This window comes from Scardinius erythrophthalmus (genome assembly GCF_964197995.2).
Source record: "Scardinius erythrophthalmus genome assembly, contig: HAP1_SCAFFOLD_228, whole genome shotgun sequence".
Lineage (NCBI taxonomy): Eukaryota > Metazoa > Chordata > Actinopteri > Cypriniformes > Leuciscidae > Scardinius > Scardinius erythrophthalmus.
Genome location: NW_028296383.1, coordinates 34,004 through 54,547, shown reverse-complemented (window position 1 = coordinate 54,547; position 20,544 = coordinate 34,004). Strand labels below are relative to the sequence as shown.

General features: G+C 37.6%; 1 protein-coding gene across 1 annotated transcript in view; it reads left to right on the top strand.

The window, feature by feature from the left end:
* Window positions 1-12,846, top strand: part of LOC308686386 (fibroblast growth factor receptor-like 1) — a gene marked incomplete at its 5' end in the record, with an annotated part of 42,968 nt that extends 30,122 nt beyond the window's left edge. The window contains 3 exons of the mRNA XM_081394808.1: window positions 7,787-8,071; window positions 8,784-9,137; window positions 10,653-12,846. Coding sequence (XP_081250934.1) covers window positions 7,787-8,071; window positions 8,784-9,137; window positions 10,653-11,059 — 1,046 coding nt within the window. The remainder of the gene's footprint in view (window positions 1-7,786; window positions 8,072-8,783; window positions 9,138-10,652) is intronic.
* Window positions 12,847-20,544: the final 7,698 nt, after the last annotated feature.

Genomic DNA, 20,544 nt, shown 5'->3' with positions numbered 1-20,544 from the left:
TTCTTAATGAGAGGTTTTATAACTGCCAGTTTAAATGTTTTTGGAACATAACCTAAAGATAAAGACGAGTTAATAATATTGAGGAGAGGCTCTTCCACTACAGGTAACACTTCTTTCAATAGTTTAGTTGGTATAGGATCTAGTAAACATGTTGTTGTTTTAGATGAAGTAAAAAGTTTATTTAACTCTTTTTGTTCTATAGTTGTAAAGCACTGTAATTGTTCTTGCGGGGTGATAATTGAGGCTGAATTATAAGGCGCGATTGAGGATTGAACGTTTACAATTGTGGTTCTGATGTTTTCTATTTTCTCAGTGAAGAACTTCATGAAATCATTACTACTAAACTGTAATGGAATATTTTGTTCAGGAGACATCTGTTTATTTGTTAGTCTCGCCACTGTGTTAAATAAGAACTTAGGATTGTTATGGTTGTTTTCTATTAGTTTGCGTAGATGCTCAGCCCTGGCCGCTTTTAGGGCTTTCCATGCGATTCTAAAGACCTCTAAGTTGGTTTGTTTCCATTTACGCTCTAAATTACGGGTTTCTCTCTTTAGAACACGCGTAGTATTGTTGTACCATGGTGCTTTACTTTTCTCTCTGACCTTTTTTAATCTAATGGGCGCAACAATATCCAATGATCCAGAGAGAATGGTGCTCATAGTGCTAGTTAATTCCTCAAGTTCATCTGTTTGTTTGGGTTCACTGAGCAGCTGAGACAGATCCGATAAGCTGTTTGAAAAATTATCTATGGTGGATGGAAGGATTGTTCTGCCTAATCGATAACGCGGCGCAGCATGATATATTACAGGAGTACGTAATATGCAAGTTACCATGTAATGGTCAGTGACATCGTCACTTTGTGGAATGATATCTATATCGGTTGGATCGGTTCCATGTGATATAATTAAATCGAGTGTATGATTAAATCGATGAGTCGGTCCGGTAATGTTTTGCTTGACCCCAAAGGAGTTTAATAAATCAGTAAACGCAGCCCCTAACGCATCATTTTGATTATCTACATGGATATTAAAGTCTCCAACAATTAATGCTTTATCGAAATTAACAATAGGTCTGAGAGAAAATCTGCAAACTCTTTTAGGAAATCAGCGTAAGGCCCAGGCGGTCTATATACGGTAGCCAAGGCTAGAGATAATAGGGATGTTTTTTGAACATCTAAGAGCGTAACATTTAGTACAAGTACTTCAAATGAAATAAACTTATAACCCGTTTTCTGAGTAACATTGAGAAAATCTCTATAGATTGTTGCAACACCGCCGCCACGACCATTCAGACGGGGCTCGTGCTTATAGGAGTATCCTGATGGAGTAGACTCATTTAAACCGAAATAATCATTTGGTTTAAGCCAGGTTTCAGTAAGGCAAAGTACATCGAAGCTATTATCTGTGACTATTTCATTTACAATAACTGCCTTAGGTGTGAGTGATCTAATGTTTAGAAGACCTAGCTTTAAAAATTGTTTTTGATTACCAATAGCAACATTTTCTGGTTTAATAACAATTAGATTTTTTCTAGATCCTGCAGTAGATTTATGATTTGATCTCACTAAACGAGGAATAGACACAGTTTCTATGCAATGTTCTAAACTATTTATATCAGTTAAATTGGTGCAGCAGAGACTATGATTTGGACTTTTGGTTACTAGTCAAAAGGTATTTAACATTTTGGAGATGTTATCTGACAGAAGATCCGATCCGAATCTGCTTGGGTGTAAGCCATCAGCACGGTAAAGCCTAGGACGCTCCCAAAACAGATTCCAATTATTTACAAAGAGAAGTTTCTGCTCATTGCACCATGACATTAACCATTCATTAAGCGCAAATAATCTACTAAACTTTTCATGACCTAGTCGGTACGTGGGAAGCGGTCCTGACACAATAATCGTTATATCAGGCGATGTGCTGCGTACCGTATCGATCAGATTCCTGAAGTCTTTCTTCAGAACTTCCGTCTGGCGCAGTCTGATGTCGGCCCCTCCCGCGTGCAGGACAACAGTTCCGACGCGCTCGTTCAAAATCTCGGGAACGTGAGCAGCGATTTCAGAAACACGAGCACCAGGAAAGCAGTGACTATGCACCTTACTTTTATTTAACGTAGCGTGTACGTGTCGAACGATGGAATCGCCGATGATCACAGCATCGCGTTCTGTTTCGCGAAGAGGGGAGAAGCGGTTTTGTGTGGATATCTCGAAAACCGGGAGGGTCGGAGAGAGTTTTCTTGGTCTAGACCTGGCTCGCGTCTTCCGCTGCGGAAAAATCCAGGCTTCGTGATGGCATGTTGGAGCCGGAGTGAACGAGACCATGGCTGATCGCGACCTCGACGTTCGGGACCGATGTTGAGGAACGCACGGAGTAGACGAGGTCGGAGTCATCGGGTTAGTAACGTTAGTCTCTGATTTGTGTGCCTCGGCACGTGATGTTTCAAGAGCTAACCGCCGGTCTATCAGCTCGGCTTTTCTTACTAAAAGGTCGTGGATCTGTTTCTCAACAGCTTCCAGCTCAGACTGCACCGCGTGCAGCTCAAATGTGTCCTCACCTGCACCAAAAGGTAGACTACTTACATTTGATATATTCGCCATTTTAACAGATGGACAGTAAGTTAAGTTAGCAACGACGCTACCAGTGGTGCTATCAATATTAATACTAATTTATGGCTTAAGTCTTGGATATAATCCGTCTTTTCAGTGGTACGGGTGTAGAGTAGACGCACGATAGGCGAAAAAATGTTTGTTTGTAAATGAGTGCGGAGAAGACGCGTTCAGCCGTGATCCACGGACGTAACCTATAAGAGTATCCAGCGTTGGATCACTAGGCTTGAGACGCGTCTGCTCAACAATCCGCGTTATAACTATGAGGTGAGGAAAAGTAGAAAATGTTCATTGTAAGTGAGTTTAAAGAGAAATCAAGAATTATAAATCAATCGATGGAGCTCCAAAGACAACAACGTGCTCAGACGCGACCATGAAAAGAAGAAGAACATGAAAAACTAGAACTTTGAAACATTTAGGTATTGTAAATGGGCTTAGCTCTTCTATTTCCGGCAGTCTTTGTCAAGTCAAGTCAAGTCAAGTCAAGTCATCTTCATTTATAAAGTGCTTTTAACAATGTAGATTGTTCCAAAGCAGCTTTACATTGATAATAGGAAATTAAAGTAAAGTGTTTTGGCTTTATAGCAGCTCTAGAATAAAGTTATTGTCCAGCTAAAGTTAGGTTGATTGATTCACTTCCGTCGCAACGATCATTAGTTATTAACTTAGGGGCCGACACGTTTAACAGAAAACTCTTAAGTTCTTTCTGCGCAAACTTCAAAAAAGCGAACCAGTGAGAATGCCGATGGCGTGCACATGCGTATTACGAGTTCAGTCTATAGGTATGTGCATTTGAATATATGTGCGCAGGCGTGTAGTCCTTCCCTACAAATCAACCCTCAACATACTTTTTGGTACTGTACGTATCCTAATGACAAAGATGAATTAATGATATTAAGAAGAGGGTCTATGACCTCTGGAAGCATCTCTTTCAGTAGCTTAGTTGGTATAGGGTATAACATACATGTTGTCAATTTAGATGATTTAACGAGTTTAACGAATTCTTCCTCTTCTATAGCAATGAATGAATCAAATTTTTCCTTAGGGAGACTGCAATGCACTGCCTGATGCGAGACTGTAGTATACGGTTGCTAGTTATAATTTTCTCCCTGATATTATCAATCTTGTAAGTGAAGAAGTTCATAAAGTCATTACTGCTGTGCTGCTTGGAAACGTCTGGGCTTGAAGCTTTATTTTTCGTAAATAAATAAATACCTAGGGTTTTGTTTATTTTCTTTTAATAGGGTTGAAAAATAAGCAGATCTAGCAGCTTTTAAGAGCGGTGTTTTGTCCCGCGACTACAGCGTCTCACCGTCACCCAATTGCCCTGCTGCATGGGCTCTACTTCAGCCGGAACCGAACAATGTAAACAGTGTACAGAGTTCACTAAGCTAGTTGCATCCAAAGCAGTATCTAAAGCCCTTGCACTCTTACAATTAACCTCGATTAAAGTTTGGATGCGTGTCTCTAGTTCTGAAATCTTCCCCGTCAGCTTTACTATCTCCCTGCATTTATCACATGTAAATCCTGTGCTGACAGAGAAGGATATGCTAAGCATGTTGCATGAAGTGCAAGTAACAATAAGAGGAGAAGATGACATGACTTACCGTTTTTGTTGACTGATCTTACTCACCTAAGTTGTTTGATGGACTCGTAAAAGGCACGAGCGCCCGCAAGAAAAATAAATAAATAAATAAAGAGCGCACAGATGGCACGCTAACAGGCTAGCGAATTACTAGCGTGTTGTGCTAGCAATAACGATTTAGATTGAAGCTAGCGATGTCAGGTTAATGTGTGATGTTGAGTAAGTTATATTTAGCAGTATAAACAACAAGGAATGATGGTAAATAATGATTCAAAACGAAGATATACGAAGCTTTCAGACGCACACCAACGCAAACAGCTGCAGCAGGAGCAACGAGGCAGACCTTTGAAAATGTCACTGGCGTTTTCTTGTTTTCTAGTAGCTGTGACATTTGTTTTGTAGTTTAGTGGCGGTGACATTTTCTTGTAGCATTGCAGCACAGCCGTTTTCTTGTAGTATAGTAGCGGTGAGATTTTCTAGTAGCATAGCAGCTGACATTTTCTTGTAGCATTGCAGCGCTGTTGTTTTCTTGTAGTTTATTAGCGGTGACGTTTTCTAATCGTATAGAGGAGGTGACATTTTCTTGTAGCATTTCAATGCTGCCATTTTGTTGTAGTATAATTGCTATGCCGCTTTCTTAAAGTAGCATTGATATTTTCTTGTAATATAGTAGCAGTGACATTTTCTTATAACATTGCAGCGTAGCCATTTTCTTGTAGTATAGCAGTGGTGATATTTCTAGTGCACTGTAGCAGCACTGCTGTTACTATAGAGTAAATATACAGTACTGTAGTACTCAAATGCATGAGAATAAATAAAACAGTCTCATAGTCTTACACAATATGACAGCATGCTGTGTGCTGGAAGAGCATCAGTAATCCAGGTTTGATGTGTGGCCTTATGGAAAAATGTGACCAACTGAATGGAAACTGAGCCTGTCACAGAGTGTTTGGACAGCATGTACAGTCTGTCACCCCTGTATTTCCCCTTCAAACCCCCGTCTCCAGGCCGGCACACATGTGGCTGAATCTTCCCAGATACTGACAGACAGGCTTCCCTGTGGTCTGAGATTGGACAGTCCGCACACTATTTCCCATGGCCCACTACTCCCAGGAGTCAAGTCAAGCCAAGCCAAGTCAAGTCACCTTTATTTGTATAAAACATTTTACGAAAACACTTTACAATATAGTTAACATTTATTTAACTACCTTAGTTAACATGAACTAAGAATGAACAATACTTCTTTAGCATTTATTAATCTTAGGTAATATTAATTTCAACATTTACTGATACATTATTAAAATCAAATGTTGTTAACATTAGTTAATGCACACTGAACTAGCATGAACAAACAATGAGCAGTTGTATTTGTATTAACTAACATTAACAAAGATTAATAAATACTGTAACAAACGTATTGCTCATTGTTAGTTCATGTTAGTAAGTACATTAACTAATGTTAACCAATGAACCTTATTGTAAAGTGTTACCATTTTTACAATACAGATTGTTTCAAAAGCAGCTTTACAGTGCTAACAAGAAAATAATGCAACAAATTTTATTTCAGCTGTACAGCAGATCTAGAAGAAAATAGTGTCATAGTCCAGTGATGGTTCATTTCTGTTGTAAAGAAGTTATTAATTTAGTTATAGCCGCTCTTGAGAAAACAGTGATGTCATTGTTCAGCTCAGTTAAGTTCTCATACAACGGTGTCAATGCAGGCAGATCAATAATATTGTTGAATATTAAGTGTCCCCAACTAACAGTGGCAGTGGAACTAACAACAGTGGCAAGGAACACAAACTCCATCAGGTGATAAAATGGAGAAAAAAACCTTGGGAGAAACCAGGCTCAGTCGGAAGGCCAGTTCTCCTCTGGCCAACGAATGAACAGTGTATGATTATGATTCAGGCTGCATTATAGGTCACAAGTCAGACACTCCTACCTCTGGAGCCCAGTGTTTGCTTTGGTAATTGCGTTTGACGAGCCAAAGAGCAGGCTATTTATGTGAAGTGTGAGGGGGGGAAGCATTCCATTCCCCTCTGACGACCGGCATCTGATTTGATATTGGAGCAGCGCTAAACTCGGCAGTGTTCAAAGAGGGCCTGACCTGCTTGTTTTTGTACTGCCGAGCGTAGCAGTTTTGATGGCTGCTAGCAGGAGATGCTTAGTTCACTATTGTATTTGCTTTTGTGGTGTTTGTTCAGAGTCTACTGTGAACAGTAACAGTCAGCAGGGAACTATAGAGTGAAACTACAGAGGAGCTGCTGTTTGCTTTGTCTGATTGCATTCATGGTGTGGTGCATTGCTCAGCAAATTTGCCCACATAAGAACTTCATGTCCGCTCTTTTCAGCTTTATTTTCTTTGTAATGTTAGCGGTGTTGTGTAAATTCTAATGATAAATCAGTATTCCACCTTTCTCCCTTTATTTATTTAAGCTCTTAAGTGTGGAAAAGCAGTATTCATAAATTATTATTTATTTATTTAGGTATCAGATTTCCAAAATCAAAATTGGAAAAATGTCATAAGAATGGGTAATATTTTTACCCCCCAAAAATCGAAAGAACATAAAGATAGATATTAAAGGTATAGCGGAGGATCTTTCCGAATTTTAGATAAGAACCGCCCTCTCCACTTTTTGAAAAAATGCACATGCGCAACACTCTACTTGCTCCCGAGAGGGAACGCCTATTAAACGTGTGCGAGGTTCTCCTCGTGCACGCTCTGTTTACAAGTTGCTGTCGGCATCACTCATACAAGATTACTTTCCAAAAGAAGATTTGCACTTTTTCACCAAATAGCATGCCAAACTTTACCTGTCGAGTAGAAACTTCGCGACTGAGGCATCAGTGGGAAGCCCAACCTGTGTTTTCAGCGCACGCCATCGTGTGAAACAATCTCCCAAAAACACTCTGATCTTGTTTCTCTCTTCTGAGGCCTTTCTCTTCTTCTCATACAGTTCGTACAAACTTTTTCTCTTGCGACCCTCAGACATTTTCAAAGGACCCGGTGAAACGGCGAGCTTCAATGAATTGCTTAAACCGTAACTCTAGCTCACCACCACACATAAACACCTGAAAGTGCGCATGCGCAGAAAGCGAAAACTAAGGGACGAGCACGTACGACGGCCTTACGTAAACATATCACCAGAATGATTGACACTTAGGTGGACCAATAGTTTACACTACCCACCCGGAAAAAGAAAATCCTCCGCTATACCTTTAAAGGAATAATTCACTTCAAAATTTAAATTGTCATCATTTACTCACACTCAAGTTGTTTCAAACATGTATGAATTGTAATGAACATACTGTAAAAATACCATTGTATATAGTCTATAGTCTTATATAAAAAATAAAAGATTTTCTTATAAATTCTTAAAATCTTAATCATTTCTTATTTTTTCATTTTTGTATTTAAAAATGACATGCTTTTGACAAGCTTTGAGAAATGAATAACTAAACTTCTTACTAAAGTTGGCTATAAACCTGACAAAACTGATAGAAACCTGTTTCATTCAAGTTTTAAGTACAGTAGATCTAGTCCAAAAACAAAAGGTGCTGTCTATCCTCATCTTTAATTTTTTTTCCTGTAGTGCGGCCCCGCTTCACGCAGCCGGCCAAAATGAGAAAGCGCGTGATTGCGCGTCCGGTTGGGAGCTCAGTAAGGCTGAAGTGCACCGCGAGCGGGAACCCCAGACCCGACATCATCTGGCTGAAGGACAGCAGGCCTCTGACGCCCGGAGAGGTGGGCGAGGGCCGCAAGAAGAAGTGGACTCTCAGCCTGAAGAACCTCACGCCTGAACACAGCGGCAAATACACCTGTCACGTGTCCAACCGCGCTGGGGAGATCAACGCCACCTATAAAGTGGAAGTCATCCGTGAGTCATTCACCTCGTCTCTGTGATGTTCTCCTGGAATTTGATGGAGCTTTTGATGACTCACTTACATAGTGTAGACTGAAAGAATGAACATGCAGCAACAGTTTAACATTACTTCTCTCGTATCTGGATGCTGTTCAGGGGGGTTTAACAGCTGTCTTGGCAAGAGTTTGGTGTTGGGTAGATTTGATCTAATCATTGCTAGTAAACAAGAGTAGCATTCTTTATTAGCAGCACCAGCCAAACTGTCTCAATAAATGAATGGCTTTATCATTAGTAATGCATGATATTTAAGCATTTTTTTTTCATTATTATTATTAAAATTTGAATTCTATATTAGATTATATCTATTATCACAAATACTAAAATAGATGCATCTTTAAATATATTCCTAAGTGGAATCTGAGTGAGTTTAAAATTGTGGTTAAAAGTGGTTAGTTTGGTTTGGTAAAGACTGAAAAGAAAGATTTTATCCAGTTCAATTGCTATTTGCTCCAGATTAATTTGTGGCTGTGTCTGCTGACTTTACAACCACATCCAAACAGTGGGAAGTTTATCAATCTTGCTCTCGGTAGAGTCATATGTGACATTTTTTTCCTTACTCGAAATAGCATCAAAATATTTTTAGAACAGAAAATAGGAAGACCAATCTGAACCTCACAATTGTGTTAAATACTAATTCAAAAATAAAATCTTCCTTATTTCATTATAGAGCGCACAAATTCCAAGCCCATCTTGACGGGCACTCATCCAGTAAATACTACAGTAGACTACGGTGGCACCACGTCCTTCCAATGCAAAGTACGCAGTGACGTGAAGCCGGTCATCCAATGGTTGAAGAGGGTCGAACCAGGCGGTGAGAGCAAGTACAACTCCACTATTGAGGTCGGAGACCATCGCTTCGTCGTGTTGCCCACGGGTGAAGTGTGGTCACGACCAGACGGATCCTATTTGAACAAGCTTCTTATCACTCGAGCCAAAGAGGAGGACGCTGGCATGTACATCTGCCTGGGGGCCAATACCATGGGCTACAGCTTCCGCAGTGCCTTCCTTACTGTGCTGCCTGGTCAGTTTCCTTCTCTCAGACACATCTCTCACTTCTGCAGCATTTGAATTGTTCACGGTAGTCCACTTATAATATTAGTCAAGCTAATTATTCATACTATTTTTAACTACTAAACCACAGTTTTACAGTTGCAAAACCAGCATGAAAAAAAAACATTCTGTAATTGTTTTTTTTTTTTTTTTAAGTCTCTTACACTCGCCAAGGCATCATTTATTTGATCATAAAGTAAAAACAGTAATATTGTAAAATATTACTATTTTAAATAACTGTTTTAATGTAGTTATTCCTGTGATCATTACTCCGGTCTTCAGTGTCACATGATCCTTCAGAAATCATTCTAATATGCTGATTTGCTGCTTATGGAACATTTTTATTATTGAAAACAGTTGTGCAGCTTCATATTTTGGAGAAAACAGTGATACGTTTTTTAGGATTCTTTGATTAATAGAGAACATCTAATTTAGAACAACATTTATTTTAATTAGATTAGATTAGATTAGAAATCTTTTGTAATTTTTTTAAAGGTCTATTATTATTAATAATAATATTTAAAATATTATTAAAAATATACTTTATTCTGATTAATCATTAATTTTTATTAAAAATGTTAATGTTTGGTTTGATTCATTGTGGTAAGTTACATAATCCTGTGCAATTACTTAGTTTAACCCTCTGATGATCTTCGCATGTCGTTCAAAAATGACCAATTTTTTATGATTATTATTATTTCAATGAAATGAATGTATTATATTTTAGTTCGATAATGTTTTTTATTTAATATTTTGTATTTTATGGTACTAAATTATATTTACACTGTATATCAAAGACGACACTTGGCAGATTATTGCTGAAGTGAACTTAAAAAAAGTTAGTTTATTGTTATAAAAAATGCACAAAAAGAATATTTTCAATTTTATATGAAATATATATGCGGCCAATTTTGACCGCGAAGAGCATAAGTGTGACTATTTTTTTTAAGGACCATTTGTCCTTTACGAATCATGTCCATGATTTTGTGTGTGTGTGTGTTCACATTGCAAGTGCCAAAACCTTTACCAAGTTTCGTACCATTCCGATGTAAAAAATTCTAACAAAAAATAATAATAAAAAATACTTTAGCACCAGAGGGTTAAATGTTTTACTTGATTTACATTCCTAATATACATTAGTAAATTATGTGTGTTATGATTGGTTAACCTTCGCATACTCTTTAGGCCATGGCAAAGTGCTAAATATTGATTCAGTGTTGATGTGCTCTTGCTCATGATGTCATACAGTACCATGGCAATTTCTGAATTGTTTTAAGTATGTTTCTAGCCTAAATGTCTCTTCTGATACTCGTCCTCATGTAAAGTCATTCAACCATGTCATCATGATCATGTGACACTGGCCCTGTGATCGGATCGATGAAAGTGCTTCTTAGGTGTAAACAGGGCCACTGATACTTGTGAATGTGGTCTATATTTCAATTCTACTGTCAGTTTTGTTGTTGTTTACGTCTCTGTCTTCATCCAGACCCAAAGCCACCATTCTCTCCAATCCCGTCGGTTCTGCCTCCCAGTCTTCCCTGGCCCGTCATCATCGGCATCCCTGCAGGAGTGGTGTTTATTCTGGGTACCGTCCTGCTCTGGTTCTGCCAGTCCAGAAAGCACTGTTCCTCAGGAGCCATAATCTCAGCCCAGTCCTTACCCAACGGCCCCCGGCCGGCCCCGAGAGACCGGGCGCTCGCAACCGCTGATAAAGACTGCATCGGCTCCGTCACCTACGAGGAGTATTTGGCCCAGCAACAGCAACAACAGCTTCTGCTGGCCCAAGCTGCTCCCAAAGTCTATCCAAAGATCTACTCAGACGTTCACACACACACCCACTCGCACGTGGACGGCAAAATTCACCAGCACCAACACATCCACTACCAATGTTAGCATGTACCGAGGCCTTCATGCTTGGTTTTTCTTCACATATTTCTTCAGTCTCCAACAGGACCCAACATACAGCAGCGTGTTCATCCACTGCCTCAAACAAACATTTCTGCTCAAATTCGAAAGAATAGAAAGACAATTGAGCCATGTTGTTGCAGTCTAACCAGTCCCTTTATGAACAGTGGGCAAGGCTAACGAAAAAAATGATGATATTTGAGTCTGTTTTGAAATGGAGAAACGTTTCAGAAAAAAACACTGCTGGCAGAGCAAACTCTTTTGCAGATTTGTATGGGAACAAACACACTCAAATGTATTGTGTCTTCAATACGTATCTGCTTTCAAACTGTGAAACGCTACAATATTTTAGTACGATTTTTTCATACGTCCATTGACTAATCTTGTGGATGGGGCCAAAAGGATTATTATTTTTTTTTTCTGGATTAGCACCAAATCTCAGTGAAACGTTCGTATGCATGCATAAGAAGATTGTTTGCAGATCCAGTTACAGTGTATTTAGTTACATCCGATTGAATGCATGAGAGCGTACAGTATGTTGTTGTTTTTGCAGGTATGGTCTACCTTGTTTCGACTTTAAGAAATAGTGTAGGTTCAGTCAATCTAGTTTTGTATCTTTAATGGAAAAAGAGAATATTAATGAGCTATGGTTATTATACCGTATAACTAAAGATACAAAGAGATTTTGCCAATGTACGTTCTGGCAAGGGGGTTCCTTGTGTTTTTCATTAACTTTATACTTTTCTTTTCAGGGCCTGCTCTGAATAACCTGAGGTACTACAATCCCATAGTTGCTCTATGGCCTTGTTTTTCGTGTGTGTGTGTGTGGGAGGGAAGTTGTATTATCATAAGCTTGACCACTATAATGAATACTGTGTAAAATGCCTTTGACTGCTCATGTAATGTCTGCCCTTTTAATATTTACAGAAGTGAGTCAGAGTTTTAAAAACAAACCATAGACTAAAGCTCAGACGTATTTTGCATTGACCGTGCATGTGTTTACCGTGATGTTCATGGTAATGGGAAAATGTTGAAAGGACTACGGGAATACAGGAATGCACTTAGCCCAGACATCTGACAGAAAAAACTTTGAAATTCATTGCCCCTGTTATTTTAACAAAGTCAGCCAAAAGAGGAAAGTGATTCTAAAATAGTTAATTTATTTGTTAGCAATGACTTGATGCTTTGAATTGGGCGTAATCTAGATGTTTTAAACCAAAAACGAGTAAACATAGCATTGTGTTCCCTTAGCTGCAGTGTAGCATATATCAAGTGTTGAATATTTATATGAGCTGTTGAAAAAAATAACACAACGGTCGTAATTAGTTATCTCTGTATGGACAATCTTGTACATTCTGGCCTGTTTTTAAGTTAAAAAAATATATGTTTGTCACATTGAAACATTAAAAATAATTTTATCATTATCATAAAATGATAAAGCTCTTGTTCACCAGGTATGAAAATGTGTTGAGTGTGTCATTTTCTGTCAATGAAAGCCTTTAACAATCTTTTATTTGGAATTCCATACAATTTGTCTAAATGTATACCCACTGTTTGAAGTGGCAAAATATTATTATAACCTTATAAATAACTATTTTCCAATTTTCTTATGAACTATATTAATTTATATTACAATTAGTACAAAATGTATGAAATTATTTTTTAAACTGCTTATACAAGATGATATTTCTTCGAGATATTTCTTCAAACTGTATTTATAATTCAAAGTGTAATATGAAAGTCATGTGAAATAAATCATATAAATACTGTAGCAGATACTCTTTAATCGTGTAAACTACTTACACTACCATTCAAAACTTTGGGTCAGTAATATGTTTACATGTTTTTTAATAGAAATGTCACCAAATTTATTTAATCAAAAATACAATAAGAACAGCAATATTGTAAAATATTTTAATTCAAAGTAACTTTTCTATTATATTTTAAAATGTAGTTTATTCCTGTGATCAAAGCTTAATTTTCAGCATCATTACTCCATTAAAGATTTATTCAAAACAGTCTTCAGTCACACGATACTTCAGAAATCATTCTAATATGCTGAATTTCTGATTATCAATGTTGAAATTAGTTAATATAGGTTCATATTTTTGTGGAAACCATGATATGTTTCTCCCCAGATTCTTTGATGAATAGAAAGTTTAAAAAACAGATTTGATTTAAAATTGAGATATTTTGTAACTTAAATTAAGGGCCAAGCATCGAAGGTCCGTAGACTCCTATTGTGAGTAGTTCTTCTTCTTCTTCTTCTTCTTCTTCTTCTTCTTCTTCTTCTTCTTCTTCTTCTTCTTCTTCTTCTTCTTCTTCTTCTTCTTCTTCTTCTTCTTCTTCTTCTTCTTCTTCTTCTTCTTCTTCTTCTTCTTCTTCTTCTTCTTCTTCTTCTTCCTCTTCCTCTTCCTCTTCCTCTTCCTCCTCCACCATGGAAGTCTATGGAAGCCAATAGAACCGCTTGCAGGAAAGTCTGAACTGTTACGATAACAGTTTTGGAGTCTCTAACTCAATCCCTCTAGCACCACCAACTGTACAAATTTGTACTCATGTTTATGCAAATAACTTTTGAACCGTTGGGCTAGAAACAAACTTTTCCTTTGATTCCTTGGCTCAAAACGATTCGATTGCACTCTATGACGTTTTTTCCATAGAGTTCCATATTTATATAGATATACATTTTTTCCGCCATTAGAATTTTCCAAAAAATAACTTTTTCTAACTCCTAGACCATTGCTCCGATTTTTACCATAATTGATCCTTTTCACATTTTCAGGTTTCTCAGAAGCGGAAGTCATCATAGTTGGGTAAAATTCTATGGCAGTGAATGAGAGAATACATGAAATAGGGGGAGACCGAAGAGTGTTGTAACACTGTCAGTTTGACAAGTCAGAAAAGAGCTGTGGTGATGTCATCAATATCATACACTCGCATCACCTTTTTGAGCTCACAGGAGAAGTGGCATGTGACTGTGAGCAACAATGTGGATTGAATGACCAAAAAACTGATTTTCAGGAAAGAAAGGAAAAAAAAATTATTAAGACCATTTTTGCCTAGCAATCATTAGATACAGTTCTTTGACTTGCATAATCTAAAGGAGCTATTTCTCTAGTTTAATTTGATGCTTTGCATTCATGCTAACTTCAAACATGCTAAAACAGTTAGCTAAGTTATGGCTGTTTGGGGTGGGGATAGTTCTAACAGTTCAATAAAAATGAACCCCTTATGTAGTCTGGCTAACGTCAGACCTCGTCTCATTGAGACGTGGTCTGGGAACCACATGTTCATTTTCTCGTATTTGAGGCGTGGTTTACGAATGCCCAGAGCCGTTTATTGGGCGCTACGAATGTCTATCAAATGCGCCCGTACGTAGCTCATAGCCAATCGTTTCAATTATACCAGATGACGTATGTAGAGCGACAGAAATTCGACGAGGAAGAAGATGATGAAAACTTACGTTCTAAACTACTTAGAACACTATCTAAGGCTGCATCGAAAGGTTTACTTCGCGTCTGATGCCATGTTGGATCCATAGATATAAACAAACTGCTTCGGTGTGTCGCATAGACGTCGTCATCGTCTTGCTGCTCCCTCCCCGTTCTGTGATTGGTTCCCTTTTTGAGGGGAAAATCTGGTCCATGGTGTCCAGGCTGCAGGGGCGTAATTTGTGGGGGGGTTAGGGGGGAGATAACCCCCCCAATATTTAAATCTATGCATTACAACCCCCTCAATATGTATACCATGATCACATGAAAAAAATGCAGAACCCAAACTTCAACCCCCCCAATGTTCAAACCAAATCTACGCCCTTGCCAGGCTGCCTAGCAGCGTGAATAAAATCGCGCTGTGCGCAAGGCAGCATGGGGAAACCCAGGCTACCCCTTATGATGATTCCAGTCATAAATCACATCCCCTGTTAAGACAAAATCAGTTTTTTGTTGCGCATTGAGTGATTTGTGTGGTAAATATGTTTCCATCATAGTTTATGTGTATATCTTCTTATCAGATAAGCACATTATCAATTGAGCACGATTTTTTTTTGTGCACATTTTTTGAATTTATGCACATCTCATTGTTTCCATCCAGCGTTTTTTATGTGATATCCTAAAATGCACATAAAATAGGTAACATAACTAGTGACTGAAATGTTATGTGTCAGGAATACAAACACACATGGCAATTGTTTTTGTGCTAAATAAAATGTGATTTTGTTACTTTAAATTGTTCAGTTTAGTCAAAACTGATTATTCTTTGTTCTTCAATAGCATTCTTGCATAAATTTAGATTGTGTGGATCCTATTTCAGCAGATTTCCTCTCACTGTTACGTCTGTCCCCAGCTAGTGTAGTGGAAGTAGGCTGTAGCAACATAACTCTTTGTGTTTGACATTATCTGACATTATCTCACATAATCTGTGATTGTGCTGTGCATGCCAAAGTGAGTTATATTTGTAGCAGACAAATGTGGCTACCATGTATCAAATTTTGAGAGATATAGCACAAACAACCAATGAGTTACCGTTGCTCAAACAAAAGGTGTTAATTTTAATAAACTTAACTTTCAAATGAGAGAGAGAGAGATTGATAACTGCAGTCAGAAGAGAGAAAGATGTCAATTTTACTCGCCCTCCCACAGCCGCTGTAGTAGAAACACACTCACTAACTAGTTAACTATTTTATTTTTGTTTTGTTTTATTTTTTTTATGGTAAGGTAATATAATACAAAGTATAGTGTAATAAATGTACTTATTTTTAAAATGAAAATATAAAAAACTTCACGATACTGATGACTGTTAAAACGCGTCTTCACAGTCCGTGTAAAGGGTCCTTGGTTCAGGACATCTTCAGACTATGCAGGCGAAAAGTTAATCAAGTTAATTAGTCAAATCTTTTTTGAATAACACACAAATGAATTCGACTAAGAGCCGACTGTAGGCAATCAGTACAGTGATTGACATGACCAATGAAATCTTTAGAATCAGCTGCAGGGTGGGATTTCTTAACTGGTTTGGGGGGGGGACATCACGCCTCCAGAACGCTTTAGCATATTTAGACCAAACTTATGCCTTGTCAAGTGTAAAGACGGCAAGTGTGGGTATTTGGACGACTTGTCTACTTGCATGACGTATTTCCTCTATTTGACCCAAGTGTTCAAGTAGGCTTAAAGACTGCAAGTGTGTGTAAAACTTTTGATTACTCGATGGGATACACTTATAGTCTTGCAAAACATGCAAGTGTTTACAGAGATTTTATTTTCAATACTTCGCATTTTAAAAATAAATTTTACATGTCTATTTAGTAGTCGCTATGTAATTAATAGAAGTGGTGCTTCTAATTAAGTGATTAAAACAGTTACATGAGGCCATACTCATCTTTGCACCAATAAAATGTGCAACACTTTATGTTTTTACTGCCAAATTATATGCATCTAATTAATTTGAATTACAGTGAAATGTTTTCCTCAACATCTCGTGATTTTGAGGCACATGAGTTCCCGAACATAATGCATGCGGGTAATAATAGTCTTATTTGGTAGATTAAGCAATTAAATAATATTAGAGATTGTATTTGATTTTTCAGCCATTTGAGTAAAATAATCTAAAAATGTCTTTAACTGCAACAATGAGTATTTAGTCTAATGCTCACAGTCATGCTTGCAGGACTCATCATGCCTTTTTTGTGCTTGGCCCCTTAATTGCTGCTTGGAGCTATATTTATAATTTACTGTCACGTTTGATCAATTTAGTGCATTCTTTCTGTTTAATAGTAATTTCTTTTAAGGGGGGGGGGGGTATTGTGAATTCATTTGCATTTTATGCACTAATATTGTTTTGTGTTGTTTTTTTTTTTCATAAAAAAATATATTATCAGCATAATTGTATACATAAGTTCATGGAGTAATCAGGAAGCTACAGTACCAAACAGCTTTCTAAGCACTGCCGGTCCTCTCAACCACTTCATTCTGCTCTATTTCTTCATGTAGCGACGAGTGAGCGTCTTCAGTTAGACACAGAAAGCGTGAGTGTCTATAAATCCAACACCTGGGAATACCTGGCTGCTCCTTTCAAAGAATGAACCCTCTGTTTGCTTTCCTTCTTTTTTCAAACAGTCATAATGGCCCGATAGACAACAAAGACGCCAATTGAAAGAGCGAAAATAAAAAAAGCACCCCCCTCTGAAAACTGGTTGCCAGTGGCTTTCCTGAAATGTTTACCTTGCGTACAAAAAGAAAAAGATGCAGAGAGCGAGAGGAAGGAATAAAAATAAAAAGAAGTGTCTGCAAGATGGGACCAGAGCCAAAGCCTTTAAAGTCCGCAACAGAACCATGACAAAAGCAGCTTAATCTCGGTGTTGTCTTTCGGCCTTTCTTTACACATCCTGCCAAGCTGCCTTAGAGGAACGGATTCTTTCTACAGTCCCGCTGACATCATGAAAGCCCGGGAAGAAATCAGGGTCATCAAAGCTATTCACATGTGGGACATCTGTGCAAGTGTGTTAAAACACACAAGCGCTGTGTTTTTACAACCCTTACCTGTTCATGTTTTTCTGAAGCCACAGCAGACATCCAAAATACCTCAAACTATAACACAGATGCTTATCATTCAAGGTGAGCCATTCGGGAGAGGCATGCCGACAATTCAACAGGAAGTTCCTTATAGCCATTCACACGGATAAAAGCCTCTTTAGCACCTTGAAAGAAACCAGAGGATTCAGATAAGCGCGGAGGAAGTGCCGTCATTGTGTTCCGCAGGTGTTGTGACACATTGTTTGGATTAAATTCGACCATCCAAGGGCATCCTCATCATTTAACTTATTTCCTGTAATTACTCACAGAACTGCGGGTCGCGACCGCTCGCGTTGTCCGCACTTGTAAAATTACATTATCATTAATCACAGCTGTGGTAAGAATGAGTAGTTGATGATGTGGGACCGATTCATGACTGTGTTGATAATAAGGTTGATTTTACCTCAGAACTATTTCATTCAAATAGGCCTATTTTTTGTTCAAACTTTAATAGTGATATATACAGTGAACATGAGCTATGCTAGTGATGTCCAACTAACATTTGCAAATCGTATTTTACATGACCAACCCAGACAAAACATAATTTCAAAATACTAATAATGGCAATAAAACAGCCACTTTGTTACATAAATTCTCCATAAAATGACTTATTGAACAGCTGTATTTTGTGCTGCTTACAATTATGGCCGCCAAAAGTTGTCAAAGCAGAGCACAAGAAAAAACACCTTCTATGGACAATTTCTAAACTAATAGACAGTTATAAAACTGTTAACACACATACAGTGTGTTCATTCAGTGTGCACAGAATCAAAGTTTAATCTAAACATTTTGACATCTTTTTATAGATTAGTTTCTTTACAAACTTTCATTTAGAAATAGCAAATGCTTCAAAGGAAAATTGCTTCTGTGTTTACTGTGTAAAACAAATGAAACATAACTTCATTTCAAATGCAAAAGAGCAATAAAAATCAATAAATTATACCTGCTTCGGGTAAAGCGTTTCAAGATGTTGGGGTCAGAAGTGTCAAGCATAAATCAATTCATTCCAGCTGAAAGCACAAAGACTCTCTCTGTTTTAAAGTTGGACAATCACTTATGCCAACTCTCGAACTGTTTTCTTTATCTCACTGAAGCAGCACAACTCATTTGTACACCCTGGGGCTGTACAAAGGAAGTCTGATTTATATTTTTCTCAGGCTGCATGACACAATGACAGCCTACCCGAGGGCTGAATTTCACTCTCGCTGGACCCGGGACAGGAAATTACCCGAAATCCCTCTGAAGCCCCAGAGTTCAGGCACATTTCACATGTACAATACTGTCTGTTCACACCTCGCCCCTCTTAGAGAGCTGGATGTCTTGACAAAACATACGTAATATTGGACACGCTCACACTCAAGATACACACGAGACGGTGAATTACCAGTCGGGGCAGATCACGACAGGCCGAGTGATGATAATCGCTCCCCATTCACATACATCTGTCACCTGTCATGTTCTGATGGAGGATGAAAACCCTAACAGAGATAAATGAATACCTAGTAGTACTAATAAGATAGAGAACTGTATCACTGTATTACTAATAATTATTAAGTTATTGATCATTTCTTGTGTGTTATTATTATTAATATTATTATTATCTTGCACCTTGCATCTTGCATTTATTAATCTTAGTTAATATTAATTAAAAAATTTACTAATACATTATTAAAATCAAAGGTTGTATTTGTTAACATTACTTAATGCGCACTGAACTAACATGAAAAATGAACAGCTGTATTTTTATTAACAAAGATGAATAAATACTCTAACAAATGTATTGCTCATTGTTAGTTCATGTTAGTTAATACAATAACTAATGTTAACCAATGAACCTTATTGTAAAGTGTTATCTTATTTGTATTTTTCAGTTATTTGTGTTGTTATTGTTAATAAACTGACTGTAATAAGAACTGATTGATGACATCATTTCCTGCTTTATAGATTAAATTTAATTTAATATTTGTTAATCTAAATCAACACTGAACTGACTTCAGCCAATATGCATCTTTTTCCTGCATCACTTAAAGCTGCTTTGAAACAATATGTATTGTATGAAAGCGCTATAAATAAAGGTGACTTGACTATCTTGGTGCATATGCAAATTTAGCTTGGAATACCATGGTATGTTTTTGTTAGTGATGTTTATTGATGTGTAAAGAGGATATTCATTGACAAATAGTCTTTTCGTGGAATGATTTTCTACCTGTCATCCAAGTGGAGTATTTGATTTATAGTATGCGGTATGAAATATGAGGCTCATCGTGTGGTTTCATGTGTTTGTGTCAAGCTTTGGGGGATTAAATGATTTAGGCGTCTGACACATAGTTTCCTAATGTTCCTGTTGGTAATGTATTTGTCTCTTGACAGGCATTACATCTAAATATTCCCCTCCATTTACCCTGGCTCAGTGCAAATAACTCAACGTCACTTTTATTTCCAACTTTGAAAATATGGACTTTATGCATAACATTTCAGAGTGTTTCAGATAGAATAACACTGTAATTAGGGCCTGATGTCGCTGCTTTTATTCTGGCTGGTGCTACCATGTTGTGTGTCAGTCTGGTGATTCGCTGCATGTGTCGGTGTGTTTGATGTGGTGCTTGTTTCGTGTTTGCTAACATACTGCCCTGATGATGTTATTTCTTTTGTGGTTGCTGAATGACAGTTTCATTTCTTTTTTTTTTCAATCTGCGCTTTTGTGCGTGGCATGTTTTTGAAAATGTCTCTCTTTCTTCACTATATTAACACATTTCCTTACACCTCTATTGCTTTCATCACAAACCTCAAGACTGCTTAACATGTATAATGAACATGTTTTCAAGCTTACAACTAGCAAAAATGTACAACAAAAAATACTATGTACATACTAATACTACTACGATGTTTTTCTGTATCATTAAA